This window comes from Spinacia oleracea, chromosome 5 (genome assembly GCF_020520425.1).
Source record: "Spinacia oleracea cultivar Varoflay chromosome 5, BTI_SOV_V1, whole genome shotgun sequence".
Taxonomy (NCBI): domain Eukaryota; kingdom Viridiplantae; phylum Streptophyta; class Magnoliopsida; order Caryophyllales; family Amaranthaceae; genus Spinacia; species Spinacia oleracea.
The window spans coordinates 8,078,676-8,090,731 of record NC_079491.1 but is presented as its reverse complement, the minus strand read 5'-3'; the positions used below and the strand labels follow the sequence as shown (position 1 = coordinate 8,090,731).

At 39.1% G+C, this 12,056-nt stretch overlaps 1 protein-coding gene across 3 annotated transcripts; it reads left to right on the top strand.

Moving 5' to 3' along the window:
- Positions 1–1,353: 1,353 nt before the first annotated feature.
- Positions 1,354–11,127, top strand: LOC110788123 (uncharacterized). 3 transcript variants are annotated; one of them, XM_021992768.2, is made up of 5 exons: positions 1,355–2,036; positions 4,737–5,108; positions 5,223–9,511; positions 9,863–9,934; positions 10,622–11,127. In XM_021992768.2, exons 1-3 carry the CDS (start codon positions 1,920–1,922, stop codon positions 9,453–9,455), a joined length of 4,722 nt encoding a protein of 1,573 aa, XP_021848460.2. In that variant the 5' UTR covers positions 1,355–1,919; the 3' UTR covers positions 9,456–9,511; positions 9,863–9,934; positions 10,622–11,127. The 3 variants fall into 3 exon arrangements, with proteins under 3 accessions (XP_021848459.2, XP_021848460.2, XP_056684235.1); XM_056828257.1 differs by having other exon boundaries at positions 10,669–11,125; XM_021992767.2 differs by lacking the exon at positions 10,622–11,127 and having other exon boundaries at positions 1,354–2,036; positions 9,863–10,257.
- The last annotated feature ends 929 nt before the right edge of the window (positions 11,128–12,056 follow it).

Below are 12,056 nucleotides of genomic sequence, written 5' to 3'. Positions count from 1 at the left end.
AGCTACGATGCCAATTATGAGCTTTGGATCTATTGATGTCACAAGGAAATTTGACAAGCATCGACTTATCGTACACAAATTCAACTCAACTGCTTCAACCCAGGGACGGGAAACACTTGAGGAGAATCTCAAAACTTGTTTCGAGCTCCTGTTCTAATATGGTCAGTGGAGGAACCAATCTCACTATTTTCCTTTTCCAGTAGTTAATATTAACAATTTAACATTCCTGAATTTCGACAAGCACTAGCGGGCCAGCTTGTACATCCAGCTCTATACCAATAATAAGACCCTGCCCTCGGACTTCTTTCACATGTTGGTTGCCTCCCAATTTCTTTGCTAAGAGTTCTCTGAAGTCCTAACCTTTCTTTGCTAAAAGTACTTGCGTGCTCTCCTGAGTCCTAAGTTCTGCATGTCCATCCCAAACCATGACATAAATAGGATTAGCCTTTCTTCATTTCAAAATCAAAGTAAGATGCCTTGTATTGACATTACAGTATCAGCTTTTTCTTCATTTGCTTTAAGTCCTATTGCATCTTACTGTTTCCCCTATTTTCAGTACTTTCTCCTTCGTCTAAGCTTCCCCTGTATTATCCTTCATGTTGCTGCCCCGTGTTTTCTTGCTCAACTACTCCTTGCACCATCTCAGATTGTTAGGATCACACTTGTAGTACAACCTTTGTGGATTATTGAGTGTGGTATCGGAGCTTCGCAGATGACAGATTTCCTATCACAATAACAAAATTGGTTAGGTACTCCAATATATGTGGACTCATTGTGTGCGGATGATGATTTTGAAACAAAACTCATGATACAAATCTAATGAAATTAGCAAAGCAAAGCAAAACAACATCTAAATTACAAGAAACATTCAGAAAATGGGTTTTTATAGCCAAGCAAGACCAACAACTACTTTTCAAACGAAAAAACTAGTCGTTGGAACATCAGAATAACTATTTTTAAGTTTAGAGCATTTAGTGAAATAAGTTTAATAATAAGGGTATTTGGTGAATTATGAAACTAGGCTAACGGCGGACTAACGGACCGTTTAAAGTAAGAGTATTTTGGAAATTAAGTTAATTATCAAGGATATTTGGTGAATTATTGGAACTTGATGGGCATGGTGAATTATTTCAAAACTCGGGGTATTTCATGAAATATCCGTAAAAACAAATCCAAACATGATAAGCGTTGGTTAAAAGTAAAATTCATGCTTATTTTTATGGAAGAGTACAATTCACATAAAACAAAAAAGTAAAAAAAAAAAGTGGAAAAAGAAAGTTTACCATAATTAGAAAAATTGGAGTATTTTACAGAACACATCCATTTTTCCCACTAAAAAAAAAAACTACAAATAAAATCCAGTTTTGTAAAATTTGGGGGTTTTAATTTTTGTCGATTTTCTCTCTCCTCGAATTTGATTTTCTCTCTCCTCAATTTCTGGGTAGATCGGCGATATTCTCTCCCATCGATTTTCTCTCTATACACTCGGGGTTTTCTCTGTCTATCTGTATCTCTCTCTTGTTTTTGGATCTGGAGATTTTCAGCCAGCTTCAATCGGATCGATTTATTAGGGTTTTTGCTATTTATATATTTATATAAATATAAAGTTGGGAGTTTATTGCAAACCCTAGTCCAGCGATAATTTTGGGGGAAACAACCAAGAGAAAAGCTAACTTTGATTATTTTCTGGGGAAGATAAGATCGAATTTGAAAATCGGAATCTGGAGGTGTTACTGAGAGGTTTGCAGGTATCGAAATTGGTTAGAAGTTAGGGTTTAAATTGATGTTAGAGATTGTGGAACTGGAGCTGATTTTGGGGGTTTATGTAAGTTGAATTTGTGTGAATTAGGGTTTTTGTTGGAGAAATTAGGGTTGGAATTGATGTTGGAAGCGGAAGAAGGGGAAAATGCAAGGGTATTATGCATGGACGGGAAAATAGCAAATTGAGTCGGCACATGTGGACAGTCTCTCCGACGACGAAGACTGTAGTAGGTGTTATTGATTCAAATGGTTCTTCAGCTTCTTGTTTATTGAAGGTATTTGTGCTTATTCAAGTTATTTTTTTTTTTTTTTGATTTTTTATCTGTTGAAGATCAATATTTTTTTGATTTGGAGGAGTTATTATTACCGAGGATAGATAAATGTTTTTAGGATTAATGTTTATTTATATGAAAAAGTGCGCAGAGAAACTCTTTCCAGCAAACTTTCATTTTTCTCAAGCTTGTGCTATTATAGATGATGTGTGTTTATACTTTTGGTGTGTTTGGATATCAATATAGAAGGGAAAGGAAGGGGGAACAAGGAGAAAGGGGAGGAGGAAGGTGAGCTTTATTTTCCCTTTAAATCTCTCCAATTTTGGAGTGATGATGTTGATTAAATACGGCGGCAACATTGATCCATCCCCTTCCCCTTAAACTTTATCCAAACTAGGGGGCTTGTTCCCCTTCCTTACCTTTCCTTTTATCCAAACAAAGTGTTAATTTTGAAAGATAGGTACCATTGAATAAAGTAACTGAACTACATATTTGAAGCTAGTATGACTTTGTGCCAACTGCCAACCTTATCTACATTTCACCTCAAGTTCTCGTGTTGGATCGTCAAACCTCTGACATAGGGAATACACTTTGACACTCCATTTTGTGCTAAAATCATGGACCCCCCAATTAAGTAGACGAGTTGGATAGCGACATAGTTGACTTGTATGCATCCAAATTGTGAGGGAGGGTGTGTGTGTGTGGGGGGGGGGGGGGGGGGAGGGGGAGGGGAGGGAGTTTTTCCTTGCAAGGATACTTTTGTGGTTTATGAGTTCAATATCTATAAGAGTATTAAACGGTCGGCAGTGTCGTTCTCATCAAGGTTCTCATGAAATTATCTCCTTCTGATAGAATACTAAGAATAGTCCCTTCACCTCGCCCCATGGCTGAAGCTTTGTCGAGGCATGTTGAGAATACAGGGAATAAGGAGCTCTACACTTGTATTTTGTGGCATTTATTCGAGAAGTATACTGGTATTTGGGAGGTTTAAGTAGCAAAAGCCCTCTGTCACTTGGCATTACAAATTTCCATAATATGCATACTTTTCTGTTTAGGAAAGAGAGTTTTGGTGGCATTGTTAGCGTTAATATGAAGTTTTTTATTATTTTTCAAGTGATTTTTGGGATTTAGATGCCCGTTTCTCATGAGGTTTTTGGGCTGTACTTGACTAACCTACGGGTTTTCACGGACTTCTTTACTGTCAATTCATTAGTTTTTCTCGCGCGTAAGGCGTAACCCATTGGAAAATAACCCCTCATTCCTATTTGTTTGTCCCATATAGAAATTTCATTTGAAGGGATATAAATTGTGGCCATTTCATTGATTCAAGTAAGAGAAAACATACTCGTGTGATCTTGTTAGGTTCGTCTCAAAATTTAGTTTTAAAACTTAACTTCTTACAAAATTTTTATAATGCGTTGTTGAAGATATTTATGCTTAATTGTGCATCAAAAACTATGCAAAAGGCAGTTTTCTGTCCAAAAGGCAGGATCTTCTTGATGTCTAGTTTTGAAAATTAACTTATTTTTTAAAATTTTTATTACTTTATATAATGCATAGTTGAAAATATTTATATTCAATTGTGTGCATAAAAAACTGTGCAGAAGCAAATGGGACAACAAAAAGAGGAAAAAATAGTGTAGTACCGCATTAATGTCCAAAGTAACCTAATTGACACTCGAGCTTCTAATGATAGTATATGTTGGTTTGGAGCTAAAGTTTCCCGGCAATTCATCTAGATCTTAAAAACCTTTATCTTTCTTACTCTCATCCTTTTCCTACAAGACCCAGTTGTTCCCCTTTAAGTAATTAATAATTTTATTAATACAAACATCAAAGAAAATCTTGACAATGGGAATTGTAATTATCTCAATCTATGCTTTATGTTGAGGTACTTTGATTTGGAAACATAAACAGGTGTTTATTATTGGAAGTTGCACCAGCGATATATTGTTATGTAGAAATAACCACGGAGACACGTAGGCCTAAAATTTATCCCGGAACTCACTAAAAGAAGTACGTACACGGTACACGTCGTCTATTTTATTTTTCTTTTATTTTACTGCTTATTCCCCTCTTTTTTTCTTATCCTTATGCTGATTTTATCGATGTTTGCAAAATAAAAAACCTAATGGGTGCAAAGAAACCAATTTTTTCAGGTGATTCTATTGAATTCCTTCTCTTTCCTGGTTCATACCTTAAGAAAAATCTCTTTATAATGTAATCTGCTTCTGCTTCTGCTTCTGCTTCCTATACCCCCTCACCCTATTACTACCCCGGAGTTGTTATGCAAGGGTTACTAGTTGCTGAAAATCATGATGATCACTTGCTAGCTTTGGCATTGTTCTGCTCGTTAATTGGGTAGTAGATTTAGGATTTTAAAAACCGACTTTCATATTTTTTTTGTATGTCTATATTTGTCATTTTTTTATTCATTTCGTAGTGGTCTTCAGGGTTGGACTTGGTGTATCATGTTTCAGTATTTCCCTTAAGACTCTTGTGCGGATTAGCCATAGTTTTCTTATTTAATTTTCTACTGTGAAACATGCACAGTTGCACACACTACTAACAGATATTTTTTACAGTCTGCATATTTCATTGCTTGAACTTCTCTAGTTTTCAGTTTTGTTAATTGTTTGATGTTTTACAAGCTCCCTTTTGGTTCATGCTAGCAATTTTTAATAAGGCCCTGTTGTTTTGTAGGACGGTCGTAAGATTAGTGTTGGTGACTGTGCCCTTTTTAAGCCAGCCGAAGACTCTCCACCTTTTGTAGGTATAATTCGTTGTTGGTCATCTGAAAGAGAAAGTAATTTAACGCTCCGTGTGAATTGGCTTTATCGACCTGCTGAAGTTAAACTTTTGAAAGGCGTTGCGCTTGAAGCTGCGCCGAACGAAGTTTTCTACTCATTCCACAGTGATGAGATTCCTGCTGCATCATTACTTCACCCGTGTAAAGTTGCATTTTTGCCTAAAGGTGTTGAACTTCCACCAGGGGTTTCTTCTTTTGTGTGTCGGCGAGTTTATGATATTACAAACAAGTGTCTGTGGTGGCTGACTGATCAGGATTATATTGATGTAAGTTCTTTATAGTTCTCTTTTACAGTTGGTTTATGTTTTTTTTAATCTATTCTGGAGTGTCTGCTTCCTCTTGTTTTTGGCACTTAAATTTTCTTTGGATGAATTTCCCAGGGTCGGCAGGAAGAAGTATATCAACTCTTGCATAAAACACGTATAGAAATGCATGTATCGGTAGAACAGCAAGGTCCTCGTTCTCCGAGACCAGTGAATGGTTCAGCAGCAACATCTCCATTGAAACATAGTCCGGATAGTGTGCAGAATAGCAGCTCTAACTTCTCTTCTCATAAAAAGGGGAAGAAGAGAGAACGAGGTGATCAATCTTTTGATGGCATTAAACGAGAACGATCCTCGAGACCAGATGATGGAGACTCTGGTCAGTTGAGATCAGAAAGCATGTTGAACTCAGAAATTGCTAAATTTTCTGAGAAAGGGGGACTTTTTGATTCTGAAGCTGTAGTAAGGCTGGTGCGACTCATGCAGCCGGAGAAATGTGAGAAAAAGATGGACTTGGCAGGGAGATCCATGCTCGCTAGTATTATTGCTGCTACTGATAAGCTTGATTGTCTTAATCAGTTTGTTCAGCTTAGAGGCTTGCATGTATTAAATGAATGGCTCCAGGAAGTTCACAAGGGTAAATTTGGTGATTCAGGAAATCTAAAACACAGTGAAAAGTCTGTGGATGATTTCCTCTTGGTTTTACTTCGTGCACTTGATAAGGTTCCTGTGAACCTTAATGCTTTACAGATGTGTAACATTGGCAAATCTGTTAATCATTTACGGTCGCACAAAAACTCTGAAATTCAGAAGAAAGCGAGGAGTTTGGTTGACACATGGAAGAAACGCGTGGAAGCTGAAATGAACGTCAATGAAGTGAAACCTGGTTCAAGTCAGTCTGTTCCGTGGTCAGGTAGATCACAGCATGACCATTCTCATGGTGGTAATAGGAACCCTAGTGGATCCGATGCGGCGATTAGGAGTTCTGTCACGCATCACTCTGCCTTGAAATCTGCTTCAGTGAAATTTGTTCAAGGGGATTCTACTTCCAAACCTCCATCTTCACATCCTGGGGGTGTACGATCGACATTGTCTCCTACTTCAGCTATTGATAACCATAAGGATGGACAGTCCAGGATAAATGCTAATGGTGGAAATTCTGAGCCTCAGCCAGGGACAAGGGAAGAAAAAAGCAGCAGTTCTAGCCAATCCCATACAAACAGTCAGTGTTCTAGCGACCCTGCTAAAATTATGGTTATGTGTGGAAAAGAAGACACTAGGGGGTCTACGTCTGGGTCTAAGAGTTTGAATAAAGCTGTAGGCAGTAGTTCCAAGCACCGTAAGCAAGCTAATAGTCCTTCAAGTCTTCACAGAGAAACTGCATTAAATAAAAGCTCATCCATGGCCAGAAATTCCGCTGTAGAGAAGGTATCGCATAGCGCTATTGATGCTTATGTTCCAGAAAGCAACAATCATAAACTTATTGTCAAGATCCCCAACCGAGGCCGAGGTCCTGCGCAAAGCAATACTGGAGGCTCTTTGGAGGATTCTTCCTGCAAAAATAGTAGAGCTTCTTCTCCTGAACTTTCAGAAAAGCACGATCAGTCAGATACCTCTGCGAGGGGTAATAAACACGATTGTCACCAATTTCATGAGCCCGATGGATCTTTAAGTTCCGCACACCAACGAACCAGTGATATGAGAAGATTGCCAAATGGCTCAAAGATTCCTTGCTCACCCTCCAGCAATGAAATTAAGTCAAGTAAAGTGCATGATTCTTCTTTCAGCTCTATGAATGCGTTAATTGAAAGCTGTGCTAAGTTGTCTGAAGCTAACGCTCCAATGTTAGCTGGGGATGATGTTGGAATGAATCTGCTTGCCAGTGTAGCTGCTGGAGAAATACCTAAGACTGGTATTGTCTCACCTGCTGCCTCTCCGAACAGAAACACCAAAATGGCCGAAAACTCCAGTAGCAGTCATGTTGGAAATCCAAAACAGCTGCATGGTGATGATGTTGTTCAACAAGGTCATTCAACCATGGATGTTAGCTCTGACCATCATATTAATGCTGCAGGTGTTCTAAAAGCCAGCGGAGAAATCAGCAAACTGGGTGGTGTTAAAAATGAGAATTTACATCGGAATGCGGAAGGCTGCCTGAAGAACAATGGGATATTGGAGGAAAAACGTGGTACTGTTTCTTCTCCTGCCGCTGTTGCTTGCACTACAGGAAGGAGTATGGGTGATCTTGGTGTTGAAACTACAAACAGAAAAATTGAAGATAAGGTTAAGGTTGTGAATGAGCTTCCAGTTGCAAGTCAGGGACTTGTTCCCTTGGAAGTTGAAGATAAGGTTAAGGTTGTGAATGATGACTTCGAGCAAAAAGCTCTCAAAGATACTGCACTATGTCCTCATGACGATGAACACAGAAAGGTTGGTCAAGGGATTCAAAGCAACATCACATTTGAGCAAAAATCATTTGCTGTAACCATGAAATTTGATTCCACGGATACCAATGAGAAGCCAGTGATGACCTCTTCTGTTACGAGTCACCACTCTGCTGCAGTATTAAATGACGTCAAATCTGAAAAACCCGAAGGTGTTGCTGTCTGTGGCCTTGCATGTCAGGCAGGAAATAGGATATTGGTAAAAGAGAGTGCTCCTTCTTCTGCACCTGTGAAAGAAGGTGAACCTGTTGTGTGTTGTGCTGATGTAGATCAGGACAGGAACTGCCAGGATCAAAATTCCGAAAAGAAAGAATCTTCTGTTCACCAGTCTGGCAGTTCTGCTACACAAGTAAGCAGTACTGATGTTGCTCTGTCGAAAGCAGAATTACGTCAAAATGAAGAAGAAATTAAGTTAACTGCAAGAGAAGACGGGAGTAAAGAGAATGGAGCCACAACAGAAGATGTTTCTACGCAACCTGCTTCAGGAGTTCCAGATGTGGATACAAAGCTTGGATTTGATTTGAATGAAGGCTTTGATGATGATGAGGGGAAGAATAGTGAGCCTGCTAACTTTGATTCTTGTCCTTGTCCAGATATTGTTTGTTCAGTGAGCCCCTTGCAAATCCCTGTATCCTCTGCATCATGTGGTCCTCCATCATCAGTTACAGTGGCTGCTGCAGCTAAGGGCCCCTTCGTTCCTCCTGATGACTTGCTTTGGAATAAACGGGAACTTGGATGGAAAGGTTCAGCAGCCACAAGTGCATTCCGTCCAGCTGAGCCCAGAAAATCCCTTGTTCCTGATGCCCCTGCTTACAGACCAGCTCGGTTTCCTTTGGATATTGACCTTAATGTAGCAGACGAAAGTTCTCTCCAGGAGTTCAATGTTAGGAATACTCCTGTATGTGAACTTATGACTACTGCATCATTGCGTAACTCTGGAGGACTTAACCTTGATCTTAATAAAGTTGATGAAGATTCAGACATGACCCAAGTGGGACGATACATGGCTAGCAACATTCAGAGATTTGAAGTCTCGACTCAGCATGCAAAACCATCGACATCCAGTGTGTATTCTAATGGTGCAGGAAGTGGTAAGAGGGATTTTGATTTGAATGACGGGCCTGCGACCGAGGAATTACCTTTTGAACAAATTCCAACTCGTCAATTTAACAGTGGGAACTTGCCTTTCCAACCCCCTTTTGGGCCTAGAATAAATACCTCGGATACTGGGAACTGCTTTTCTTGGTATCCTCCCGGAGCCAGTTACTCAGTAAGTATGACACCATCAGTTTTACCTGATAGAGAAGCTTGTTCAATTGTTGGGATAGGTGGTGGTCATCAGCGTGTTGTGGGTGGTCCGACCAAAGCTTTGTCATTTAATCCCGATTCCTACAATGGATCAGTATTATCATCTTCTCCTGCTTTGCCTTTTCACCCGTCCTCTTTTCAATATCCAGTCTTGCCATTTGGGACCAGTTTTTCTCTCCCTACTTCTGCTTTGTCCGGTGGGTCATCAGGATTCATGGACCCAACTGCTGGTGGGCGGATTTCTGCCATCCCTTCTCAGTTGGTTGGAAATCCAGCAGCAGTTTCCTTTCAGTATCCCCATGCATATGTTGTTTCTCACCCTTTTCCAGATGCTGGTAATAACAGTGTAATTGGGAGTAATCATAAATGGGGAAAACAAGGTCTAGATCTTAATTCTGGCCCAGGAGTTTTGGACGTGGAACGAAGAGATGAGTCACTGCCAATTGTTTCTAGGCAGGGCTCCAGCATTAATTCACACTCCCTTGCAGACGAGCAAGCAAGGATGTATAGTATGGGAGGCGGCAATATGAAAAGGAAGGAGCCTGAGGGAGGATGGAATATAGATAAGCTTAACTTCAAGCACTCGTCATGGCGATAGAATGACATGATGTTACCCTATAGTGACCCTTGAAAAATGGAAGTTGGTTTAGCTATGTAAGTCTCTTCTCTGATATGATGTTCCAACCCCTTGTGCTTGATCTGTGTAAAATATATTTTATAGCTAAAACTTCAATTTTACCTCTATGTTCATTCTTATCATATCTTATTTTATCCTTTGTGATGTTTGCATATAATGGCCAGGATACAATATCTGATTTTTGTTTGTGAAAGACTAATTTCTTTTGTAAACAGATTGCTTATATATGGATAAGTACCATATATTTGATGTTAGGAAAATACCTTTAAGGATTCCTGAATTTTTGTTTTTGTACATGTCATTTGCTTGGTGGAACCCGAATCATCTAATTTTAGTTTCTCTTCCATGTTTTTATTTTTGTGTTACAGTTTGTAGAAGATGGACCCAGGCTAACTACCAAGAAGTCATCATCTAACTCTCTGTCATAAAAAGGATGGGTGGTAAGTGAGTAAACTGATGTGTTCATAAGTCTCCGACCCCCACCTCCTGCTGTATCAATTAAGTTTTACTTTAAAAAGGAAAAAAAAAGTTGGGGTTTCTGCTATTCATGCTGTGAATCTATCCTTGGGTGGCTATTGGTCAGTTTTCCTTGTGTAGATAGCTGAAACAATTGAGAAAAATGCCTTTTATCCAAAGCCACAATAGCTTTGATACCATTCGTTCCTTGTTCAACCTCCCATCAATGGATGTTGAATTTGTTTATTCCTCTGTGCAAAGTGTTTGTATGTGCACTTCTTTTAATTTATCCATTCTTTCCCTGGTATCTCTCATTTTGGTTACTTATAATGCCCTCCCCCCCTCCCCCGTTCTAATAGTTGTCCGTCTTGCTATTGATATTATTACAGGTTTTGTTATATTTGTTGTGCGGTTCTATATTAGCACTTCTCCAATCAATGTCATCTGAAAGCGAAACATGAAGTATCATTTATCAGTGTGACTGGTATTTATGGACACTTTCAGCATTTGCTTTTTCTAACTGAATGTTCAAATGTGCCCAAATTATTTTGGGACTAAGGCTTTGTGTGTTGTTGACTTGTTGTAATGTTTAAATGTGCCCTGCATGCATGCCTGGAGTCTTGATTTTGTTAATCTCCGTGTTTTGAAGCTCAAATGTATCCTTGTATCAGATGTGTTCTTCTATCGACTATCGAGTAGTGATGAAGCTCATGTGTAGTTGCAGGAGTCTGGCCAGTAACAGCTATAGATAATGCATTTTCTTTTATTGTAATGCCCGTGTACATGGACATGGGATGGAGGTGCGATGTTGACAGTTGACACCTTGTAGGCTAGGCAAGGGCTTCATTTAGTCTAGTTTGACATCTCTTGCTCAAATACATGAAGACCACTCCCCTCCCTCCCTTTCCCTTTCCCTTTCCCTTTCCCTTTCCCTCCTCTCCCTGCAGTATAGTATGTTAGTAACTGATGCACAAGCTTTTTAGTATCATGTAGTAAAGTATGAGAGCACATTCTCTTATTGGTGTGTGTGTCTGATTGTAATGAAGATAGTTAAACAGTTAGCTAGTCCAAGTGTTTAGATGGTGACTCAAATTAGAGTATCTAACAGAAGAGTACAGATCGACCAAGGAAGCACCCGCGTCTACTTGTATTTATAATTTGTTCTCTTCAAAATCCTTTTGAGATTAGTTCACTTATCAGCAGAAATGAAAGCCTCGAATCAGTGAATATCGATGTGATGTCACTAAATAGATTTGTTATTTGTATACGGGAGAGTGGGAATATGTATGATAGGTCAAAGACTCAAAGGTGATGCCTTACTAATTTGTGTTCCCAGCAGTGACATGAATGTTGTAAGCCACGTCACGATTAAGGCTCCGTTTGGTAAGGCGTAAAACGTTTTCATTGTAAAACGATTTTCCATGGAAAACATTTTTTAAGGGAAAACACAATTCCAAACTAGTTTTCCTTTAAAGGAAAATGGGAGAAAATGGTGAAGGTTGAAGGGAAGAAAGGAGAGGGAGGTAAGGAGGGAAGAAGGAAAAGTGGTTTTCCTCATTTCAAATGGAAAAGGGTTTTCCACCTTTGAGGGAGTCATGGAAAATTGTTTTCCATCCCTTATCCAACCAAACAACGTAAAATGATTGAAAAGGGGAAAATTGTTTTCCATGAAAACGTTTTACGCCATATCAAATGAAGCCTTGTTTCAACTGTAGCCGTGCAGGTGGTTCTCAAAGCGCATGAATGTGGAACTATTAAGATGTAGTTATTGGATAGCCACCCAATTCGGTTCCTGCAAACTAGATTTTGTTGTACCCAAAATATGAGATGTTCATATGCATGAACTTTGATGCTAGAGCCTAGATGTAGGATGATAATATACATTGACAGAAGATTATTTTGCTCCACTTAATTTTTGTGCTCTACTTGCAAAGAGCAGTGCCAAAATCAGTCCCCTATATTTTAGGGCGTATAATAGTCAAATATTGTAAGGCCCCATCAATTAGTAAACTCACCATCGGTGTTTACCTTGTATGAAGATGGACTTTAAAAAGACCCTCTTAAACATCATATCTGTTTAATTACAAAATCTCTAACATAGGAAAT

Excerpts from the sequence above, each read along its gene's own strand:
- LOC110788123 (XM_021992768.2), top strand. The coding sequence starts at position 1,920 with ATGCATGGACGGGAAAATAGCAAATTGAGTCGGCACATGTGGACAGTC. Across the intron at positions 2,037-4,736 it reads CAGCTTCTTGTTTATTGAAG|GACGGTCGTAAGATTAGTGT; the intron begins GTATTTGTGCTT and ends GTTGTTTTGTAG. Across the intron at positions 5,109-5,222 it reads CTGATCAGGATTATATTGAT|GGTCGGCAGGAAGAAGTATA; the intron begins GTAAGTTCTTTA and ends TGAATTTCCCAG.